This window comes from Moschus berezovskii, chromosome 15 (assembly GCF_049115385.1).
Source record: "Moschus berezovskii isolate FMDL1 chromosome 15, NW_MosBer_1.0, whole genome shotgun sequence".
Classification (NCBI taxonomy): Eukaryota; Metazoa; Chordata; class Mammalia; order Artiodactyla; family Moschidae; genus Moschus; species Moschus berezovskii.
In genome coordinates, this window is record NC_142474.1 from 56,434,042 (window position 1) to 56,457,839 (window position 23,798).

The 23,798-nt window shown below is 48.8% G+C and overlaps 2 protein-coding genes across 49 annotated transcripts in view; one reads left to right on the forward strand and one right to left on the reverse strand.

Annotated features, from left to right (window-relative positions):
* Positions 1–23,798, forward strand: part of FRMD4A (FERM domain containing 4A) — a 520,746-nt gene that overhangs the window by 490,883 nt on the left and 6,065 nt on the right. For 5 of the 7 annotated variants that reach the window (XM_055428694.2, XM_055428684.2, XM_055428674.2 and 2 more), the window contains exons 16-22: positions 409–531; positions 3,581–3,809; positions 6,493–6,549; positions 10,434–10,671; positions 11,423–11,590; positions 13,344–14,203; positions 16,825–16,921. In XM_055428694.2, coding sequence (XP_055284669.1) covers positions 409–531; positions 3,581–3,809; positions 6,493–6,549; positions 10,434–10,671; positions 11,423–11,590; positions 13,344–14,203; positions 16,825–16,921 — 1,772 coding nt within the window. Of the gene's footprint in view, positions 1–408; positions 532–3,580; positions 3,810–6,492; positions 6,550–10,433; positions 10,672–11,422; positions 11,591–13,343; positions 14,204–16,824; positions 16,922–18,531; positions 18,712–23,798 lie in introns of those variants that run through there. The other 2 variants (XM_088844071.1, XM_088844070.1) reach the window with 1 other exon arrangement.
* PRPF18 (pre-mRNA processing factor 18) overlaps positions 19,791–23,798 on the reverse strand; it is a 103,704-nt gene continuing 99,696 nt past the window's right edge. For 34 of the 42 annotated variants that reach the window (XM_088844118.1, XM_088844117.1, XM_088844115.1 and 31 more), the window contains 3 exons: positions 21,260–23,764; positions 20,181–20,688; positions 19,791–20,028 (listed from right to left, as the gene is read on the reverse strand). The gene's annotated coding sequence lies outside the window, so the exon portion shown is untranslated. The remainder of the gene's footprint in view (positions 20,029–20,180; positions 20,689–21,259; positions 23,765–23,798) is intronic. The other 8 variants (XM_088844111.1, XM_088844109.1, XM_088844097.1 and 5 more) reach the window with 7 other exon arrangements.

Consider the following 23,798-nt stretch of genomic DNA (forward strand, 5'->3'; position numbering starts at 1 on the left):
ACACAGTAGACACACCAGACACGTGTATGAACTTAACAAGTGAATGACATTCAGGTTTTTATGATGAAAGCCAACAGTGACTTAATTTACCTGATAGGAATTTACTTTGGGAAAAACGTTTCCAAGTGCTTCTGTTCTGTAAAAGAAGGACTGCTCTCATCCACTTGTAGAAATGAAATTGCACTGTAGGAGCTCCTGTTAACCTTAACATTGTGTAAGGTTATGGTTTCAAATCTATGTATTGGATCTGTACTTTGAAGAGTGTGCATGTATATCTGTGTGCGTGCATGTGTGTGTGTCCGTGTGTGTGCATGCATGTGTGTGTGTGTGCGTCCGTGTGTCCATGTCCTAGAAGCCAGTCATGGACACTCTGCTGATCCCTCCTCCCGTGATGTCACACCTCTACAGGAGCTGACGGGCAAACTGCCTGTAGAGTATCCCCTGGATCCAGGAGAGGAACCACCCATTGTTCGAAGAAGAATCGGGACAGCCTTCAAGCTGGATGAGCAGAAAATCTTGCCCAAAGGAGAGGTGCGTGTTTCTTCTCTCTGTGGCTAGATTCTCTGACACCCGTCTTACTGGCCTATTTGTGAGAGCGCCAGGGTTTTCTCTAATGATGTTTCATTCTACCCAACACCGCACCCTCTTTTCCTCCTGAGTAGCCCTCCTGTAATATTTTCTTAAGTTATCTGTTTGGTCAGTATTCGGTGCCCATTGATAGGATTGGTTACCTGTGTTAATCTGAAAGCATTTTGATTTCTGCAGAGGCTGTGTGTCTGACTCAATAGGCCTGTCTGAGGCAGCAAAGTTAATGGGAGGATATTCCATAACAGTCATGTGTACTTCTCCCAGCTCTTTGTCACTGAGAGCCAAGTGTGCTGTGTGATCTATGAGAGAAAACAATCAAAAAGGAACAATGCTGAGGCCATGTCAGTGGGTGCAGGGGTGCTGTTGGCTGGGGAAAGACCGTCGGGTCTGCCCTCATTGCTGTTCAGTCACTAAGTCGTGTCTGACTCTTTGTGACCCCATGGACTGCAGCATGCCAGGCTTCCCTGTCCTTCATCATCTCCCAGAGCTTAATTAAACTCATGTTCATTGAGTCAGTAATGCCATCCAATCACCTCATTCTCTGTCACTGGCTTTTCCTCATGCCCTCAATCTTTCCCAGCATCAGAGTGTTTTCCAGTGAGCCTTGGGCACCCAGTTGGTGAATAAGTTATCCAGTCTCAGAGCAAGAGAAATTCAAGGCCAGGCACACCTCAGGCCCCAGAGGCACGTCCAGGAAATAGCTTTCCAAATTTATTCCGAATACAGTTACTCATTACAATGCTATTGAACAGAGGGTTTCAAAGGGCAGGAATCAGAGCCAGTGGAGAAGGGAATTCTGTACAGGCTTAGTGTTTTTAAAAAGAGAACCTGATGTTGTCACATAACACGTGCAGTGGTTGAGTTTAGGGGGAAACACACATGCCCTGGAGACAACTGAGGGGGGTGACCAGTCTCCTGAAATCTGTAATAGCAGCCCTCCTTCCCCAGGCGCTGGGGGGAGCTGGTGGATGCACCAGAACCCTTCATCCAAACCCGGAGGCAGTTTTCCTCTTCTGTAGAACAAAGGTCATAACCCTCATTTCTCCAGACTGTCACTGGGACTAAGTGAGCAAGTGGAAGGAAAATATTTAACTCAGTATTGACAACTGCTAGATGCTTGGTAACCATGAGGGGTGTCGGAGGAAGGGTGCTGGGCTGTGGATGGGCCTGGGACTTTATCAGAGTCAGAACTGGGGTGCAGGCCGGTGCAATTTAGAGAACCATAAGGTGGAGTATTTTTCAAACCCGGCTGTCATCAGAATTGCCTGGAGACTTCCAGTTCTCTTGTACTGGTCAGACACCTGCACTGAACTTTCCAAGGGAGACCCCACTTGAGTGAGCACCCCACCCTACCCATGCCCTGTTGTTCTTCCCATGTTCCCATCACGTCTTCTCACAGTGCCTCTGTCACACCTCCCAGTAAAAGATGACTCAGCTCCAAAGAATCCTTGTCTCCTGCAGATGTCATCAGCAGATGCCCCTTTCTCCTGGGAATGCCCTTGGCCTCCCTGTTCACACGCAGGCAGCCATCTGAGCAGACGAGCCGCCAGCCTTGTCCTTGGCTTGGTTTAAGTAGCAAAAGTGTGTCCTGGGCTCCCACAAAATTGCGGTCACGGTCTTGGGCCAGGGCTATTCTGCCTGCCCAGGAGCAGCTGCGAGCTGAGGTCACTCTCGCAGGCCGGGCTGTGTCCTTGGTGACTTTTTTGTCTCAAGGGTCCAGGCAAGAGTCCACCTGGCTATGGTTACTCTTCTCCAGGGATGAAGAAATGCAGTGGGCGTTTTAAGGATCCGGGGACTTTTATTAGCCCCTTACTCATTCTTTTCAGTCTCCCCCTGGGCCTGTCCCTTCAGGGCTCCACAGGAAGTGAAGTCCAGCTCAGAGTTTTGTGCCTGATGGAGGCACCCTGCCTGGCACACGGTGCCCACAGGCAAGGGTGGAGCATTCGGCCATTGACTAGGAAGTGTTGGCTCCAGCGAGCTCAGTGATCTGCTCTTCTGTGGTTAGATCCATTCCTTTCAAGCTTTAGCAGGCTGTGGATCCTCCGGAGCTACAACGCGGGCTTGGGCTCCCCTGGTCCTGATGGTCTGGGTGGTGTTTGCAGAAGGCACCAGCTTAGCTGCAGAGAAGCCAGCAGTTAATCTGAGGGCCCCCTTCATCCTCTGGGCCTACCAGGCACCTTCTGGCAGCCACAGTTGCATTTCTCCTGGATTCAAAACCCTGTTTGAGGGAAAATTCATCCCCCTGCTCCTTTCAGCCAAAGTCAGGAGTAGAGGAGGAAGGGACGGAGGCACACGGGAAAGGAAGGGGTGCCTAGGACGATCCAAGGAGCAGGGGCCCGGCTCCACCACCCACCAGCCAGACTCACGGGGGGTCCCTGGTCATTCAGCAGAAGTTGTGTGCAGAGCAGGTGTGTGTGGATAGCAGAGCTCACAGAAAAACATCTGAAGGAGGCATGATTAATTAGGGATGAGGCCCAGCATGAAGGGCTCAAAAGAGGAGAGACAGAGGGCATGTGCTGCGGCTGGGGGCGTCGGGGGTTGGGGTGGGGGGATGACCCTGTGAGTCCCTTGCTAGCAAACCCACAGAAAAGCACAGAGAGACCATGCCCCTGATGGAAAGCAAACGCCAACCCAGTGGGCCCTGGATCGGCTCCACACTGGGCCTTCCAGAACGTTGCTGGAGACCTTGGAAATGAACCCTAGTGGCCCCCAGGCCTGAAAACTCCCTGCTTCTCAGTGACGGCGCCAGTCTCAGGGCTGATGGTTGTCCCCAGGATGGATCAGAGGCCTAGAGTCTCAAAAGTGGGCGTGTCAAGGTCCCTGGCTGCCAGGGACTGGAGGAGCAGGCGCTGAGGGGCCAGGCCCAGCTGGGGTGGGCGCTGAGGTCTCTGGTTCTCTAGTGCGCCTGACTCGTGCGGCCGGGCCGGGTGGGAAGATGGGCATCAACTGTTCAGCCTCTGTCTAAGTGCAGCCTCGGCTCCCCCTCCTACAGGAAGCCGAGTTGGAGCGCCTGGAGCGGGAGTTTGCCATTCAGTCCCAGATTACAGAGGCCGCCCGCCGCCTGGCCAGTGACCCCAATGTCAGCAAAAAACTGAAGAAGCAGAGGAAAACCTCTTATCTGAACGCACTGAAGAAGCTGCAGGAGATTGAAAGCGCCATCAACGAGAACCGCGTCAAATCTGGGAAGAAACCCACCCAGAGGGCCTCGCTGATCATCGACGGTCAGTGCTAAGACCACTCCCCACTGTGGGTGTGCCTTCCCCCAACTGGCCTCAGGGGATGGGTGTCCCTGTCCAGAGCGTGGACCCAAAGCCCAGACCCCTGCGTAACCTAGCAAGCTGCTGAACTACCCCTGTGCTTTAATGTTTCCATCCCTAAAATGAAGCTAGAAAGACCTGGTACCAATGAGAGCAATAAAATCCAGTCAGAACCAGAGATAAAAGGGATTATACAAATCAAAGGAGTATTATTACTCTTTATGGCCTCTTGGGAATGCGCTCCTCTCAGTCTCCTGGGAGCTGAGTCCTGAGCCAGCCTAGGCTCCGACATCCTCAGGGACTTAGTCACCCTACCCAGGTCTGGAAGGAAAGGCGGGAGGTTGGGCTATCCCGAGACCAGCACCCCTGTAGCCCTCTTTTGTCTCCATAGGCTTCTGTCCCACTGATGAAGCTGGAGAGGTCTGGGCCTCCCCACTCTGATGGTCTAGAGCCCAAAACCCTGGTCCAGGAGGGGTTAGGAGCTGGGAAGACTATATTTGGTGAACACTAGAAGGGAAGACGGAGAAGGCAATGGCAACCCACTCCAGTGCTCTTGCCTGGAAAATCCCATGGACGGAGGAGCCTGGTGGGCTGCAATCCATGGGGTCGCTAAGAGTCGGACACGACTGAGCGACTTCACTTTCACTTTTCACTTTCATGCATTGGAGAAGGAAATGGCAACCCACTCCTGTGTTCTTGCCTGGAGAATCCCAGGGACGGGGGAGCCTGGTAGGCTGTTGTCTATGGGGTCACAGAGAGTCGGACACGACTGAAGCGACTTAGCAGTAGCAGCAGAAGGGAAGAACCCCGAATTCATCACCAACCCTCAGTTCTCTCCCAGCTATCATGATCCTTTTTTTTTCTTAAGTCAGCAAACTCTTTTTCTTTTAATGGAAGTATAGTTGTGTTTTATAACACCACATTCCTTTCAGGAGTACAGTAAAGTGATTCACAAAAGACTAGATATATACAGCTGTTCCTTTTCAGATTCTTATCCATTGCAGGATAACTTAATATAGTTCCCTGAATATAGGAGGTCCTTCCTTATCAATTTCTTTAAGATATATTATAAAGTATCCTTTCATAGTTTATACACATTTATCATACTTTTGCTCCAGAAAGTAGAAGAGAGGTTGGAGGAGGTGGACAAGGGGAGTTACTGCTTTATGGGGACAGAGCTTTAGTTTGGGGAAGATGACAGAAGTTCTGGGGCTGGATGGTGATAATGGCTGCACTACAGTGTGGACGTTCTTAAATTCACTGAACTGTACAGCTAAAATGGTAAACTTTCCATAATGTATGTTTTACCACTGCTATATGTATATATTGTTGTAACCTAAAACTGTGAGCATCCTGGGAAAGGGATAATAGACTGGTGACTCCAAGATGCTAGTCAAGGCTGTGTTTCCTAGCAGTTCATAGTTCATCAAGCAACAAAAATAAAGAGAATTCTTAGTTCAAAGAGAAAAAGATCATAAAACAATTTTTTTGCTCTAGGAAATTTGAAATAACTATCCTTCTGCCTCTTGCCCTATTGTCCTTGGCCAATATGTTGTCATTTTCCCTAAAAGAGCTGCAGTCAGCCTGCCTTTCTCTATCTTTTCTGCCTTTGGGGACTTCCTTCTGCACCCTTGAAGGGACTTGGGTCCCCAACTCTGCAGAAACATCAGTAAGGCTGACGGAGTCTGCAAGGGATAGCTGAGGGACAGACGTCTTGCTGGTCGGCCACAGGGAGCATGGTTCCCCCACCAGCTCAGTGCGGGCCATTCTGTGAGGACAGCCGGCAGAGTCCATCTGTAACCCACTCTCTGACCAGCTGTTGAATGATCCTATCCAAGCTGTTAGCCATGTGTTTTAACTGCTTAAGAATATACCTTCTCCATTTTGCTGCCTCCTTGAAATAATGTTTCATCATAAGAGCCCACTTGAATTAGAGTAATTCCGGTTTCTTCTTCCATGCCTTAGCCTGGTTTGTTATTTAAGAGATAAAAGGCTAAGCCTGGGATCTAAAGACCTGGGATCTTTTGCTGACTTAGCCAGGAGAGCAGCACAGCCCTGGACAAGCCATCCCTCCCTAGATATCCCTCAGTTTCCCTAGCTGCTAAAGGAAGGAGATTATCTTTCTGTCTCCCTCTGGGTGTGTTCTCATGGTTAATTGAATGGTGTCTGTGAAAATAAGCTTCGGAGAGAGAAGCTGTACTTAGAAGCTTGTTTTGTCTGCCGATGACTTAAGAAGTTTATTGAGAAGTCATTGACTGTCATATGAGCCAAACCAAGCTCCTCACCCTAGTTTCGCGTGTGTAGAATAAATAGCAGGTCACTTCCTTGGGCTGAGTCGAAACGCGCCCTGAGATGGGCCGGGGCAATGATGTGGCCAGGCGGCCTTTATGCTGGATATTAAGCTACTCCGTATTGCTGTCGCCAGTGAAACAAAGAACGGGCATATTGCAGTGTCAGGGATGGGGGGTGAGTCATGACCTACCACAGAGATTGTCAAAAGAAATGCCTAACAGCATTTTGATTGTGTTTCATGGGTTCTTTCTGAATAGAAAGAAGTGGGATGGTGGGAAACTCAACGATGTTCACAGATAGAGCTTTGTCTAAGGGATGTGTTCAACTCATACATTTATACTTTTTGTCTTCCCAGATGGAAATATTGCCAGTGAAGACAGTTCCCTGTCAGATGCCCTTGTTCTTGAAGATGGTATGTTGTCTGTTTCCTGCTTGAGAACTCAGAGCATAGATTAAACTGGGATTCAGCTGAATGTAGTCTGGGACAGCCTGGGATTAAGCTATATGTAGTCTGGAACAGCTCAATAGAAAGCCAGGAGCCAGATCAAGATGGTGCTGGGTTCCCTGTGATTCTTTCACTTCTCAGTGGTCACCTATTTGGCTGAGAATGGGTGGGCACTACAGAAACACATGCCTACTGGAATTTCGTTATGTCTTGGGGCCTGGAGGTAAGATTTAAGGTGATGGTGAGTGGTTTGAGTTGTTTGGTCATGTCCAGCTCTTTGTGACTCCATGAACTGCAGCATGCCAGGCTTCCCTGTTCTTTACTGTCTCCTGGAGTTTGCTCAAACTCATGTCCATTGAGTTGGTGATGCCATCCAAGTGAGTGGATGGTGGTCAACTTTTTTAGTTGCCAAAACCACATTTTTCCCTGAACAGATGATTTAAACACCATGTATAGTTTCCTCTTGAGTATAATTTCTGGAGGAAAGAAGTGGTCATTGGTTTGAGTCATAAAGCTTGAAACCTGCTAGGAGAGCCTGCGGGCAGACAGAAGAAAACAAGTCTCTGTACCTTCCTGAGAAATGGTGAAAGTGAAAGAAAGATGTCCCTTTAGACTCCTGGTCACCTAGAAAATGGTCTTCTTATTTCTCATTGACCTCCAAAACCCTAGTGATTCTCAGGATATTTTCTTGGGAAATTCTTACAAAACTAGGACCAATCGCACACCTACCACCCCCCAACCCCAGCACACCATCAACACCACCACACATCAGGGAAGAAGGAATTCCAAACACAGAACCATATTAGAGAATGTTCCTATAAATTTAAGCCCAACCTGGGGAGGTCAGAGCATTCAGTTCAGTTAGTTCAGTCGCTCAGTCATGTCCAACTCTTTGCCATCCCATGAATCACACACGCCAGGCCTCCCTGTCCATCACCAACTCCCGGAGTTCACCCAAACTCATGTGCATCAAGTCAGTGATGCCATCCAGCCATCTCATTCTCTGTCATCCCCTTCTCCTCCTGCCCCCAATCCCTCCCAGCATCAGGGTCTTTTCCAGTGAGTCAACTCTTTGCATGAGGTGGCCAAAGTATTGGAGTTTCAGCTTAAGCATCAGTCCTTCCAATGAACACCCAGGACTGATCTCCTTTAGGATGGACTGGTTGGATCTCCGTGCAGTCCAAGGGACTCTCAAGAGTCTTCTCCAACACCACAGTTCAAAAGCATCCATTCTTCGGCGCTCAGCTTTCTTCACAGTCCAACTCTCACATCCATACATGACCACGGGAAAAACCATAGCCTTGACTAGACGGACCTTGGTTGGGAAAGTAATGTCTCTGCTTTTTAATATGCTATCTAGGTTGGTCATAACTTTCCTTCCAAGGAGTAAGCGTCTTTTAATTTCATGGCTGCAATCACCATCTGCAGTGATTTTGGAGCCCAAAAAAATAAAGTCTGACACTGTTTCTCCATCTATTTCCCATGAAGTGATGGGACCAGATGCCATAATCTTAGTTTTCTGAATGTTGAGCTTTAAGCCAACTTTTTCACTCTCCTGTTTAAAGACTTTCATCAAGAGGCTTTTTAGTTCCTCTTCACTTTCTGCCATAAGGGTCATATCATCTGCATATCTGAGGTTATTGATATTTCTCCAGGCAATCTTGATTTCAGCTTGTGCTTCTTCCAGCCCAGCGTTTCTCATGATGTACTCTGCATATAAGTTAAATAAGCAGAGTGACAATATACAGCCTTGATGTACTCCTTTTCCTCTTTGGAACCAGCCTGTTGTTCCATGTCCACTTCTAACTGTTGCTTCCTGACCTGCATATAGGTTTCTAAAGAGGCAGGTCAGGTGGTCTGGTATTAATGACATGGAAATATGGGATTGGCCAAAAAGGTCGTCCAGGTTTTTCTGTAAGATCTTTTTGACTTTTTTTTTTAATCTTTATTGGCCAATCCATTGTATTAGTTCAGTTCAGTCGCTCAGTCGTGTCTGACTCTTTGCCACCCCATGAATCACAGCACGCCAGGCCTCCCTGTCCATCACCAACTCCAGAGTTCACCCAAAGTCATGTCCATCGAGTCAGTGATGCCATCCAGCCATCTCATTCTCTGTCGTCCCCTTCTCCTCCAGCCCCCAATCCTTCCCAGCATCAGAGTCTTTTCCCGTGAGTCAGCTTGTCGCATGAGGTGGCCAAAGTATTGGAGTTTCAGCTTTAGCATCAGTCCTTCCAATGAACACCCAGGATTGATCTCCTTTACAATGGACTGGTTGGATCTCCTTGCAGTCCAAGGGACTCTCAAGAGTCTTCTCCAGCACCACAGTTCAAAAGCATCAATTCTTCGGCGCTCAGCTTTCTTCACGGTCCAACTCTCACATCCATACATGACCACGGGAAAAACCATAGCCTTGACTAGATGGACCTTTGTTGGCAAAGTAATGTCTCTGCTTTTTAATATACTATCTAGGTTGGTCATAACTTTCCTTCCAAGGAGTAAGCGTCTTTTAATTTCTTGGCTGCAATCAGCATCCGCAGTGATTTTGGAGCCCAAAAAAATAAAGTCTGACACTGTTTCCACTGTTTTTCCATCTATTTCCCATGAAGTGATGGGACCAGATGCCATGATCTTTGTTTTCTGAATGTTGAGCTTCAAGCCAACCTTTTCACTCTCCTCTTTCACTTTCATCAAGAGGCTTTTGAGTTCCTCTTCACTTTCTGCCATAAGGGTGGTGTCATCTGCATATCTTAGGTTATTGATATTTCTCCCAGCAATCTTGATTCCAGCTCGTGCTTCTTCCAGCCCAGCGTTCCTTATGATGTACTCTGCAAATAAATTAAATAAGCAGGGTGACAATATACAGCCTTGACGTACTCCTTTTCCTATTTGGAACCAGTCTGTTGTTCCATGACCAGTTCTGACTGTTGCTTCCTGACGTGCATACAGGTTTCTCAAGAGGCAGGTCAGGTGGTCTGGTATTCCCATCTCTTTCAGAATGTTCCACAGTTTATTGTGATCCACACAGTCAAAGGCTTTGGCATAGTCAATGAAGCAGAAATAGATGGTTTTCTGGAAGTCTCTTGCTTTCTCCATGATCCAGCGGATGTTGGCAATTTGATCTCTTGTGCCTCTGCCTTTTCTAAAACCTGCTTGAACATCTGGGAGTTCACGGTTCACATATTGCTGAAGCCTGGTGGTAGTTTTTTTTTTTTTTTTTTGCCCTTTAGGAAAACTTCAGGTGGTAAGGGATGATTCAGACAGAAATCGTGGAAGATCTTGCTCCTAGTCATAATGATAACTATAAGGATAATACTCGTTGTCGTTGATGTGGGATGTGGCTGGCAGGGTATTTACCCAGTCGTCTCGGTCCTGCTATTTGCAATCATATCATCATATTTTTATTTATTACATGGGTGGGAGGAAATGCCGGAACTGCAGGGGAACGGGGGTCATGTTTTGAGTATCAGAGATCCAGCACTGGTTTTGACCTCTGTGGACTCCAGTCTCTTCTGGGGAGGAAAGTGGAACACTTGAGGGAAATTTCCTGTGTAAAGAGAACTTGGAGTAGGAATAGATTGTCCTTAGCACTGCGTGTGATCAGTTTCTTCCCCATATGCCAGACCCTGGACCTACCAAGGGACATAACTGCATCACTTGGGCTTCCCACTCCCATCGCAGGTAGCTCCTTCCAGGGGCTCCTTCCTTACTGATTTGAGGGGTAAAACAGTGAAACCACGGCTCCTGTCCACGGACCTCCGATGGCGGGGGTGGTTAGGGTGGGCGGAGCCGGCGGGGGTAGGTGGGAAGGATGACCCTTGCTCACTTCCACCCTTTTTTCCGTCTTGGTGCAGAAGACTCTCAGGTCACCAGCACACTGTCCCCCTTACAGTCCCCTCACAAGGGGCTCCCTCCTCGGCCACCATCGCACAACCGGCCGCCTCCTCCCCAGTCCCTGGAGGGACTCAGGCAGATGCACTATCACCGCAACGACTATGACAAATCGCCCATAAAGCCCAAAATGTGGAGCGAGTCCTCGCTAGATGAGCCTTACGAGAAGGTCAAGAAACGTTCCTCGCACAGTCACTCCAGGTGAGCTGGGCCGGGAAGGCCACACGCGGTCACTGTCCACACTTGGGCAGAATCCAGGGGTTAAGTAGCATCTGGGAGTCTCAGGTCCCCCGTGCGCCTGCCTCCCCAGGGCTGCTTTCTAGCAGGGCTGCGCCACAGCGCCCTCTGCTGCCTAACTACTGGAGGTGCAGATTTGTCATTCGCAGGGAAATGTGGGGTTTGGGGCTCACAATCCACGTTGGCAGCAGCTTGCTTGAAATCTCCTTAAATTCCATGGGAATTAATTAGGAAATCATAGGCAGAAGTATTCTGAAATGGCAAATGAGAGTCCACTCATAAGAATCCCAAAGTGGTTGAGAACCTTAAACCATCATCCAACAGAATTCAGAGCCAAACAGCTGTAATCTTAGCTGTGTATTACCAGTTCATTATTCAGCTGATATGGGAGAGGGGGTTTTTGTCTGCCTCTCTGTTTTTCTCATTTCCCTTCATTATGCCCTGTAAAACTCCCAGTGGGTGCCGGACAGGTAAATATTTGTCTTATGGAAAACAGAAACTGTGGTTGAGGGCAGGGGCTTCACAGAACAGGGGCTTCATCTCACACTGCCCTAAGGCATGAAGGATAAGGGATGAGGACGCCCACCCACTTCTGGGGGAGTCCTGGGCAAACTTCCCCGACCCCGAGAGGGATGTCCCGAGGCCACAGTCAGCGACCTCGGAGAAGGGGTAGCCCTGGCAGGCAGTGACCAGCGTGGCCTCCTCTGTTTTGCAGCAGCCACAAGCGCTTCCCCAGCACGGGGAGCTGTGCCGAAGCGGGAGGCGGGAGCAGCTCCCTGCAGACCAGCCCCATCCGCAGCCTCCCGCACTGGAACTCGCAGTGCAGCATGCCGTCCACACCCGACCTCCGCGTCCGGAGTCCCCACTACGTGCATTCCACGAGGTGAGTCTCCCCATCTCCCTCCATGGGCCAGACCCCCGCCTTTGTAAAAATTTGGCCCCACACTGGCCCAGGGAACTGGTGAACTAGAGTCAGGACTGAACCGATAAGGTAGGCTCTTCTGTAAGTGAAGCAGAATTAAAAACTGAGCCAGCAGCAGAAGGACCCCAGGAGCCAAGAGACACATTATAGCCCACTGTCTGCATCATTGGGGCACCAGGAGCTGGTCGGAGAATCCCCCAGACACTGTGGGTATGGAAGGAGCTTTCCCAGTAAGAGTGAGGCGGGAACTTGAGCCAAATTAGCAAGGACTGGAACAGCCTTGCCCAGAGGAGGTCCCCGTGTATCTTTCTACTGGAGCCTAAGTTTATCCTGGACTTCCTTGAATGCCCCAGGGGGTAAATTCATTAAACAGCAAAAGGAAAAGTGAGATTTCAGTGAATTCTACCTTCTTTTCCTAAAAAGAGGCAAAACCAAAGCCAACACTCAATTTTCTCAAAAATTTAAGTCCATAGGGACTATAGTTCAAAGGACAGATAGTGTGATCTGCTGTAAGTGGTGAACCATTTATACAGGATAAAACTGAGGTCTCCAGGCAAGAGTCTCTCATCCATCCATCCATCTGTCCATTCATTCACTCACTCATACAACAGATACTTATCAAGTGCATCTATGTACCAAGTACCATTCTTGGGCACAGCGCAGTGGACAAAAAAAAGACTACACCATGCTCCCATCAGACTGATGTTTTAGTAGGAAGAGAGTTCACAGTAACGAAATGTCAGCAGTGATAAGTATTGAGAAGAATAATGAACAGGCAAGAAGCTAGAGCATGGAGAGACTATCATTTAAATGAAACCAACAGAGAAGGCTTCTCATAACATTTGAGCAGAGACCTAGATGGGATGGGTGGTGAGCTCTAAGGATATTCAGGGAACGGGAAGGTCAAAGAGCCAGATTCAGGCTTGCACATGGCATGTTCCCATGAGCTTGGGTGGAAGTAGGGGGTGGAACCAGAGAGGAAACTAAGGCCTGAGTCAGCGAGGGCCACATGATTGGGATTTCGCAGTCTACCCCGAGTGGCAGTCACCCCTGGGACTCACCTCTTCGTGTACGTGGTTAACCCAGCCATGGTGAATTTCTGTGGAGTCCTTACACTCTGCCCCCATGGCCATATTGATGGATATTTATTGCGTGGCTCCAATAAGTGGAATGGATTATAAACAAAGTAGTGGAGGAGTAAGTGTTTATTTGCCTCTTTCATTTTTAAGTGTTCCAAGTGCCACCAGTCTTCCTTTTTACACAGGTGTTCACAGGGAAATAGAAATCTATTGGCATGGGTTTTCTAACAGTACTGGGTGCAACCGCATGACTGCTTCTGCAAGGCTTTTTTTTTTACTACTAAAATGGCATTTTACCCGCTTAACATAATGCTAAAGCGGGGATAATCTTGGTTCGCTGTGTCTATAGCTTCTCTTTTCATCTTTAAAAAAAAAGGGTGGGGGGCTGGGTATTGGCGTGCTTTTTTCAGAAGTAACACGTGGGCGCTGTCTCTGACCCCACCGCCCATTGAAAATCAGACATCAGAGCGGAGGCCTGGGGATCAGCCGTCCCCTTCTCGCCCTGTCTTCACCTGGGAGGGTTGGGAAGCACCGGCTCTTGGACTCGTATCCGAAGGCCCCGGGCCGCGGTCGCAGCGCCGCCAGCCCCTTCCCCCGGGCGCCCCCGACCCACCTCGCCGGGCCTCTCCCCGCAGGTCGGTGGACCTCAGCCCCACGCGGCTGCACAGCCTGGCCCTGCACTTTCGGCACCGGAGCTCCAGCTTGGAGTCCCAGGGCAAGCTCCTGGGCTCGGAGAACGACACGGGGAGCCCTGACTTCTACACGCCACGGACTCGTAGCAGCAACGGCTCGGACCCCATGGACGACTGTTCGTCGTGCACCAGCCACTCGAGCTCGGAGCACTACTACCCCGCGCAGATGAACGCCAACTACTCCACGCTGGCCGAGGACTCGCCGTCCAAGGCGCGCGCGCGCCAGCGCCAGCGCCAGCGGGCGGCGGGCGCGCTGGGCGCGGCGAACTCGGGGAGCATGCCCAACCTGGCGGCGCGCGGCGGCGGCCACGGCGTCTACCTGCACAGCCAGAGCCAGCCGAGCTCGCAGTACCGCATCAAGGAGTACCCGCTGTACGTGGAGGGCGGCGCCACGCCGGTGGTGGTGCGCAGCCTGGAGAGCGACCAGGAAGGCCACTACAGCGTCAAGGCGCAATTCAAGACCTCCAACTCCTACACGGCCGGCGGCCTCTTCCGGGAGAGCTGGCGCGGCGGCGACGAGGGCGATGCGGGCCGCCTGACGCCCTCGCGCTCGCAGATCCTGCGGACTCCATCCCTGGGCCGCGAGGGCGCCCCCGACAAGGGCGCCGGCCGCGCCGCCGTCTCGGACGAGCTGCGCCAGTGGTACCAGCGCTCCAGCGCCTCGCACAAGGAACACAGCCGCCTGTCGCACACCAGCTCCACCTCCTCCGACAGCGGCTCCCAGTACAGCACCTCCTCCCAGAGCACCTTCGTGGCGCACAGCAGGGTCACCCGGATGCCCCAGATGTGCAAGGCCACGTCAGGTGAGGAGGGACCGGGGACTGGGACGGCGCGGCGGCCGGGCGCGCGCACGCGTGATCATCGATCAGGTTGTGAGCCGGTGGAGAGTGCAGGTTTTCGAGTCGGCAGTAAGGAGAGATGGTTAATTCTAGAAACCTAGCTGTGCGACGTGCAAGACCTTCCTTCCCCTCCTTTCCCATCCCTTCCATTCTGCCCTTGGTTTTGTCGAAGGAGAAAGACCCGGGAAGGGGTCGCGCGGTGCATCTGACCCCCTAGCCCACCCCCAGCGGGCTGCGCAGTCTCCCATTTCAGCTTTCTAAGTACTGGTGCCATCCACCCGGCCAACCACTCCTCCTTGTAAGGACAGAGATGCAGGAAGTGGTGAAGTCCGTGTCTCCAGGTTTATCCAGTCAAAGGTGTGCCTTTGCCCTGGTGAAGGGGTTTGGTGGTAGAGAGTTGAGCTGCACCCTTGCAGAGGAGAGCTCCCTCCAGGCGATGCTTGGTCCTGAGGCCCTGAGATTTGGCCAGTGTCCCCCACCCCCCAGGTGGGGCAGACTGGCTGCAGGAAGAAGTGGCAGTTCTGCCTGAGTTCCCCAGTGACTTCATGGAACTCCTGACTGCACCTCAGTATCCCTTTCCAGTGATGTTATGATCTAACCAAAGTAAATTTTGTCAAGTGCTTCTGATGCCCTGAGGTTACAAAACCTTCACATTTTCATCATCAGATGAAAGGTTACCTTATATTCTTGTACTTGGGCATTAAGCAGTACCAAATCCAGTGAAAAAATGGAAGAAACCATCCTCCCCCTTCAGTTACATTCCCTTCCCCTCTCCATCTCCAAGAAAGAATAATGGTAATAACCACCAGGATGTGTCCTGCCTTCTTCACATCCCTGAGGGGTTCTCAGCACCTGCACACATGAGCTTGTGTAGGTTATCTCAGTTTCCACAAAGAGGGGGGAGATTGTAGCAATAAGAGCACCTTTCTAGTTGGTGGACAGGTGCTGCCCATTCACGAATCGCCTGATAACGCCAATTTGAAAAGAGAGCAACTGCATTTCCCTAGCTGTAGGAAAGAAAACAGGGGAGGACTTTGAGACATAATAAAAAGTGATTCTCAAAGTATAACATGAGCAACAAAGGGAAGGAAGTCCAAATCAGGATTTAACTTGGGACTGGAAAGGATTGTTCCGTTCCGTCGCTCAGTCATGTCCGACTCTTTGCGACCCCGTGGACTGTAGCCTACCAGGCTTCTCCATCCATGGGATTCTCCTGGCAAGAATACTGGAGTGGGTTACCGTTTCCTTCTCCAGGAAAGGATAAGGGCAAAAACCCAGGGAAAGGGGAGTGATCTTAAGGAAGGAAAACGTGGGGTCCCTCTTTGGGAAACTGAAGGAGATGCTTGGGGCCTAGGAAGGGCAGGGCAAAGAGGAAGGCCCGGCTGGCTCTCAGGTACACCAGGCCATAGGGATCCTACGTCCTCTCCCCAGAGCCCCACTGACTCATGTATTAAGGTTCATTGGACGAATGACAAGTTTCGGAGACAAGAATAAATATGGTTCAAGCCATTGTGAGAGAACCATGGACTTCAGTGTCCTAAAAGCTTCTTCAGATGTCTCTGTCATTTGTCAAATCAGCCCAGTGACATTTGCCATCAAATTTCTAGGAGGATTTTGAGAATAATTACATGAATAAGTTACACATAGCGTTTAAAGAGCATGTTTCCCTGTGACCCTATTAGGAGAAGCCTTGGTTGGACAGGTCAGGAGTGTTTATATTGTCAGAATTGTAGTGCTTGTCTAGTAGATTTGCTTTACCTGGACAGATTTGGTAAATCCTTTGAAACATATTTTAAGCTAAAAATTGTAGGAAGCTGTATCTGACCTTTCCTGATGAAAAAGATTGCATTCCCAAGGAGGCAAATGGATGCATTTAAATAAGATTTGCTTCCTAGTGAGTTTTCCCAACTAAAAAAATCCTGTCCCCATCAGTAAGCTCCTTGTAGTCAGACTTGGATGAGCTCTGAAAAGCCCTGCCCCATTTGAAGTGTTCTAAACATAGTAAATAGGAGAAGGCAATGGCAAGCCACTCCAGTACTCTTGCCTAGAAAATCCCAGGGACGGAGGAGCCTGGTAGGCTTCCGTCTGTGGGGTCACACAGACTCAGACACGACTGAAGTGACTTAGCAGCAGCAGCAGCAAACATAGTAAATGACAAACCTGAAACAGCAAAGACTATAAGCTCTGAGAATCTTTCTGGAGGTTCTCTGTTCTATGTAATGAAGAACAGTTTTAACCTTGGGGCCACATGTGGAAACTCCCTGGGGCGTATCTCGCTGGTGTCTGGAGAAATCAGTCGTGCCTGCACCAAGTCAGCCCAGGTGCCCCTCTGAGGTCTGTGGGGACTGTCACCATCCTTGTGGCCACTTCCCAGTGGCAAAGCAGGGGACCTGGAATCCCAGGCGAGCTCGACCCACAGGGAGCTAGAAAGGCTCCGGAGAGAAAACATAATTGGCCAAATGTGGAGAGAGGGGCTGATGTTTTCCCATCAGGACCCTACAACGGGTCCTGGGAGCATCTCTGGAAGGAAGCTCCTCCACTCCCCTGGGTCTGACCCCTGTCTTTTATGCACCACCCACACGCAGCTGCCTTACCTCAAAGCCAGAGAAGCTCAACACCGTCAAGTGAAATCGGAGCGACGCCCCCCAGCAGCCCCCACCACATCCTAACCTGGCAGACTGGGTGAGTTCTCTTGGCAGACCTCTGATTCTCCCTCCCAAGTTCTGGAACCCTCCTCAGCCTTCTCTGTGGGTTAGAGGATAGCACGTATAAGATCCCGGTAACAGAGGGTGTGTCGGCAGAACGATGTTCTGAGAATGATGGACGGCACTGGGAATCTCCCTCCTCTCTGGGGAGACCCCAGGCCCTGCTAGTCCCTCGTTACCCCTACCCCTTCCAGCGCGGTCTCTTTATTCAGCTGATTCTCTCTGCTCTCTTTCAAAGTTGGTGATAATCCCAAAAATGTGGAGGAGGTGAGTGCACTTCTTTGACCAGGTGTCTGTGTTTGGCAGACATTTTTCAGTTTCTGCACATTTATCTCTAGTGATTTTTAGCCAGGCTTTGTCTTAGTGTTTGACAGGAGAGCTAAGATTGAGTGCTTGCTGTGTACTCAAAGACCAGGAGCTTCTTCTAACCTGTATCAGCTTATGTAATCCTTACTACAACTTTGTAAGGGAAGTATCCAGACTTTTTTCTGTTCTATAGATAAGGCTCAGAGAAAGTCAGTGCCTTTTCATCTTACACAGTTGGATGACCCTGGAATTTCAGCCCTGTACTCTTACCCCAAACCAAAGCCTTGTCTTTTTCCACTAAGCCAGTGGTTCTTAAAATGCAGTACCCAGACCAGCAGCATAAGCACCACCTGGGGTATTGTTAGAAATGTACAAGCATCTCGGGTCCATCAGTGACCCAGTGAGTCGGAACCTAAGTTGAGGGTGGAGGGCGCTGTCAGTCAGTGTGGTGACAAGCCCTCCAGGGGATTCTGATGCACTCAAGTTTGATGTCACTGAACCACCCCACGCTGTCTCTTACTCCTCTTGAATTAAGAGCCTGCAGTCTCAGCTGCCAGTGTTCTCTGTCCACTGTTTGGTTTGTCTGTTGGGCAGCAGCTACCCACTCTGTCCTTACTACACACCTTAGAACACTTCCTTACGTACCATCTGCACCCCAGCTCTAACTCCTGTGGTCAGGCAGCTGCTACAAGGCTTCGGGCCCAAGAGTTTCAAGAGGACAGATCCATAAGTGACCTTTTGTGTATATGGTACCGCCACTGACTAAGCCATCTCACCCCAAGTAAGGACTTTCTGATTTCAGGGTGTCTGTCTGGCTCCTCCACATTTTCTGGATCATACCCAGTCTCACCTGCTCCAAATGTGTGACTGCCACTTGACTGACAGCAGGCTATGGAGCTTAGGAGCACCTTTACCCTGGAGTGCATCTGGGTGGCTGCCTATGTTTGATCACACTCAGCTAGTGAGGACCTGAAACCAATTTGAAACAAAAAATTTTTGGTTGGTCCTTAAACTTTTATCAGATTGGGCTGAATTATCATTAATGAAGAATAACTATTCTGTGACAAGAAAATGAGAAGTAGTGCCAAAGTCTGGCAGCCTTCCTAACAAAACCAAAGTGATCTTTGAGTCATGCACGGGGTTGAAAATATCCTGTTTGCCACTAACACTTGGGTGCAGAGTCAGCTGGGCTTTCCGGTGTATTGATACCGATCGTGCCTGTGTCGGTTCCTCTTTAACATGACCTCTCTTCTCTTCCTTTTCCTGCTTTCCTTGGTTCAGAGAAGCGACAGAAAACTCGCCCATTATGGATGGGTCCGAGTCTCCAGCCCACCAAAGTACTGATGAATAGAGGTATCGTAAGGGAATGTGTTCTTCTTCCAGCCCTTCCCCTTCCCTGCTCATGAGTCGGAGATCTCACATGTGGTGCAGGAGTTGCCTTTGCTCGCATGGATCATAATTTCCAGGGGGAAACATCTGAGTGGTGTGGAAGCTGTCGTCTTCATGTCCTGTCTCTGATACATGTGGAACTTGATGTTTATGTGTCCGTTTCTACATCTTTGATATCAGATATAGATTAGATGTTAGATATTCCCGCTGCTCCTTCCCAAAAAAGACCTCAAAGTGTGTGTCAGACCTTCCTGGGCTCTTTGTACATGCAGATACTTGTAGAATCTTTTACTGGTTTTAGTAACCAGTGTTTGTTGCAAAGAACAGCATCGTGCATTTTACATCTCAAAGCACCAGGGGCAGACCGAGTTGGTCTAGAAGCATCTATCACCCACGAGTTCCTCCCAGTGTTTTTAGTGACAGCTGTCCACTCTACCAAATGCTGTGCATTCCAGCATGGGATCCACAGACAAGCCTTGTCCCCCTTGTCACCCAGGAGTTTGTAAGAAGGTAGACTCTTGGACCTACAGAATTCAAATCTGCATTTTAACAGGACCCCTGGGTGAATCACGTGCATGCTGGAATCTGCAAAGCCCTGCTTCAGTGGGCATAAAAACGTGAACACTTGGTCTGGTTCCTATTCTTAAGGGGGACAAAGTATTGAAATTAATAGCATTTCAAGGGTTAACTAAGAAGATAATGATACAGCTTCTTTCAAAGCCACTTCCGAATGGTAAGCTTACTCAATCAAAAGAATGCAGTGCTAACTCTTGTAGCACTTATGTATTCAATACTCTGAGACGCAGGGAGAGGAATCCCTTCTGGTTTCTAGAGATGCTGTGTGAACTTGGCTTCAAAGCCCCAGGCTGGGAGCAGGGGCTTTGACAGGCAGAGGCCGAGGAACGCCCTTCCAAGGGCGAAAGCACAGATGTAGAAACAAGCAGGGGTGTGTGGGGGAACAAGAGTGCCTTCTTGCTGTAGAGAAAGAGCTAGAACTCAGTCTGAAAAGTAGGGTGGGACAAATCCTCAACAGAAGGAGAGACAAAGAACGACTTTTGCTGCAGATGCCCTGAGCTGATAGATGGGGGAGTTCGGAAAACGGGCTTAGCCTTCGTGAGGAAGGTGGTATTAAAAAACAAAATTCAACTGAGTAAATTTGAAAGATCCTACTGGCTTTATTTCAGTGATTTGTGAATCAAGGAGCTCCGAGATGCTGCACAAAAAGCAGAGATGTGCATGCAGGAGAGAGCAGGCAAACAAAGGCAGTTACACCAGGTGAAGAGGCGGGTGGGGACGGTCCAGTTGCTTTCCTTTAGGGGACGGCAGTCTTCTGGCAGGTGATGTCCTCATCGTGCGGATTGGGGGATTCCATTCCTGGGGGAGCTGAAACTGTAAAGTCAAGTCTCGGTTTGATGACGTGGCGCTTAGCCTATATAACTGCATTTCAGGTGTGTTGTTTTTAACGGTTCCCCCCTTTTCATCCAAATGATCCAAATGTAAGGCAGTAGGGCTACCCCCAGCTATGGCTCTGGGGTTCTTACCGACTTTTTGCTGGAACGCTGTGTGGTCTTCACAGGTCATGACATTGGGTTCACATTCTTTCAGTCATTCTGTTCCTTTTCTGATGTTCTGAGGGAGAGCATGTGCTTGGTTGCCTGTGGCTGCAAAGCTGTATTTAAAGCTTTTGAGAGAACACAGCACCCTACAGTGACTACTCTTGCAAACAGAATGACCCTCAGAGAAAGACTGTGTTGGTTGGGCTGCTGGCCTAAGAAAATGCTGGGCTTGTTCAGTAATCTTCTGTGGCTGAGTCTCCCCTTCCCCTAAAGCGTCGATCCAGGTGCAGGGGTGTGGGTCATAGCACAGACACCTCCTTGCTTGGCTAGAGGCTGTCAGAGGGTTGTCTCATCAGGAACTCTGGTCAGTCTAGGGATTTTTTATTGGGCAGCTGTTGCTTTACCAGCAGGGTCTGCAGTATCTTTAAGGGGTAAGGAGAGATTGCTGATGATGTCTTCCTTTGCATCAGCTCTTGGCGAGGGGATGAGGGATCTGCCAAAGAAAGCAAATTTTGAAATCTCTGACTCCTGCCTGGGAATTCGTGTTGAATGTGTGGCTAGGGACTTGGAAGGTGACAGCCCTGGAAGCCAGTAAAAGGGAAGAGTTTGTAGACAGCACAGGTGGTTTTATTCTGGTCTCCCTTGCCTTGTGTCCCTTTGTCTGTACACAGCCTGGATGCAAGGTTCCCTGGGTCGATAACCAGAGACAAGAAAGCAGACCCCCAGGGTTAAGGAGTGGGACACGCCAGAGATGGGGGCTGGCTAAGCTTTGATTCAGAGAAACTAAAGCCCTGGAAATCAGGGAGAAGCTGTGATGGGCAGAAGTATGTAATCACCAGCATCACAGTGTTAATCATTTAGTCATCTGGAGGTTTGGATTTGTCCCCCTTTGCAGTGGTCTGAGACGTGGGGACAATGGCATTCGCTCTCCAAAGCAGAAAGATGGACAGAAGAATCATAAAAAACCTTCACAGGGTAAGAGTTAGGAAAAGGATGGTCAGAGAGGGAAGGAGGAATGAAAAGAAATGTCCTTGATCTGACATTTTGGGAGGAAGCAGTCTTACCTCTATGGTGGCCACTTCTCTCCCTAGTCAGTTTGGTTTGAGATTGCCAGCTTTTGCGCAGGAGGGGAGGGACCAGAAGGTAGGTGGAGCCTTCATCCGTTGTGACATCTCTATCCAAGGTTTGATGCCTTGTGATTGGGCAGCCATGTGGCCATCAAGAGCTTGTGGTAGGTTACTTTCCATGAATCTCACTTCTGCAAAACCATTAGGGTAAAAGATCTGTCTGTAAATAATCACTTAAAAATGCCCATTGGTAAATATCTGATGAGAGTTCATAATAATGAAATTGACAAGGAAATGTTATTTCTGTGATATACAACATTTTTTTAAACTTTTTATCTTATACTGGAGTATAGTCAATTAACAATGTTGTGATAGTTTCAGGTGGACAGTGAAGGGACTCCGCCATACTTATACTACATGTATCCATTCTCCCCCAAACCCCTCCCATCCAGGCTGCCACATAACGTTGAGCAGAGTTCCCTGTGCAGTACAGTAGCTCCTTGTTGATCATCCATTTTAAAGATGGCACTGTGTACGTGTCCATCCCAAACTCCCTATCTATCCCGCCCCCTTGGCGACCATAAGATCATTCTCTGAGTCTGTGAGTCTATTTCTTGTTTTCTAAGTTCATTTGTTACCATTTCATTTTAGATTCCACACATAAGGGATGTCATAGGATATTTCTCCTTCTGTCTGGCTTACTTCACTCTGTGACAATCTCTAGGTCCATCCATGTTGCTGCAAATGGCATTATTCCATTCTTTTTAATGGCAGAGTAATAGTCCATTGTGTATATGTACCACATCTTTATCCATTCCCCTGTTGATAGACACTTAGGGTGGTTCCTTGTCTTGGCTATTGTAAACAGTGTTAAAATGAACACTGGGGTGCATGTGTCCTTACAGATGTTTTTCTCCAGATATGTGATAGACAACATTTTAAGATAACCAGAATTATGATTGATAACGTTATACCAAGGTAGATTTCTAGAAATTTCACACAATTTCTAGAGTACTTAATTATATTAATAACATGCATCCATACAAATAACCCAAAAAGGTTTATCATCAGTTAGTTGACAGTGTGTCCCGTGTACCTGAACAATAAAACTAATTAGTATAACATCTTTCATAAGGTAAGAGACAGATCCTTTGAAGTCTGATTTAAAATAACCATAAGGAAATGGGGTACAACGGTACTACAGTTGACAAGATGAGTTCTAATGAGAGAAAGGTAAAAAGAGGCACCGGGAAGCTTGGCTGCAAAAGTTTTAACTTTGTAGCTGACATCAAAGGGACTTCAGGTGGTGTGTATGATGGCACTAAGGATAGGGGGAAAATCAGGTTACAGGCAGACCAGGAAGTTATCGACATCATGGACAGATTGGAGTTTTAAATGGCAGATCCAGAGTCTGAAAGTTCTCTTCCCTGGGCAGTCAGTCACCTGGGAGACACAGGCAAGGTGTTATCCTCCTGATCAGGGAGGAACAGAAGCAGGCAAACAGGAGAGAAAACAGGTAAGTGGAGAGTCTGGTTAACTCATTATTGACCAGGGGAGTTTTGCAGAAACTAATGCTTGTGGCTGGTGATCTGGCTGGCCAAAAATGGTTGTTTCACTAACACTTTGTGGGTTATTACATTCAATAGTTAACATCTGACACACCTGTAAAGTCTTCTGATTTTCATGAAATGTTGTCTTCCATCCACTCTTCTGTAGAAGCAAAGGCGCATTCTCCAGCACTGTGAGTTCACGTTCACTTTCTTTATCAGAATCAATCACCCTTGTTGGTCTAATTAAATGTCTCTGAATCAGAACTATATTCTGAAGAACTACCGTCTTCCAAGACACTAGTATATATGTCACTTGGACAATCAGAGGAAATACCTGCATAAAAGTCTTCACTGAATTCTATGAAATTCCGAAATCCTTCACTCAAAATCTCACAATGTGTCATTTTTGAAAATGTCACATTACAATATACACAAGGTTGGAACAGAAACCTAACAGAGCAAAATGTGATAATGACAATCACAAGTTGTATAATGAACCCTTGATCAATTTTTAAGCTCTAACAGTTTCTCACAGTGATATTAATTGTGTCCCTCTAAAAATGTATTGATATGTCTCTGGTCAATAATGTGTTAATAACCTCCCCCCACCCCCCACCATGAATTTCACAGTAAAGGAGAAAAGTGGTAGAAATCAAGTCAGGTTGCGCAGGCCTGGCCCGGCGTCTTGGGACTGCTGTTCACGTCACCTGCTTCTGCTGCCAGGAGAGCCTGAGGGTGAGATCGCGGATGGCTCTGCTGTCCATTCAGGTCCTGTGACTCCTTGCAGATGGGACAGAGGCTTTCAAGCTTAGCAGTGCAGGGGCTGGTGAGCAGTACCAGAAAAGGTCATTTCCCAGGAGGGGAGCAGGAGTCCTTCAGTATTCTCCAGGAATCAGTGAATGAGTGGTATCAGTGGCAGGTTGTAATCTTGTTCAGCCTAAGTTTCTTCAACCTGAGGAGGAAATGACAATAGATGACCAGCGATT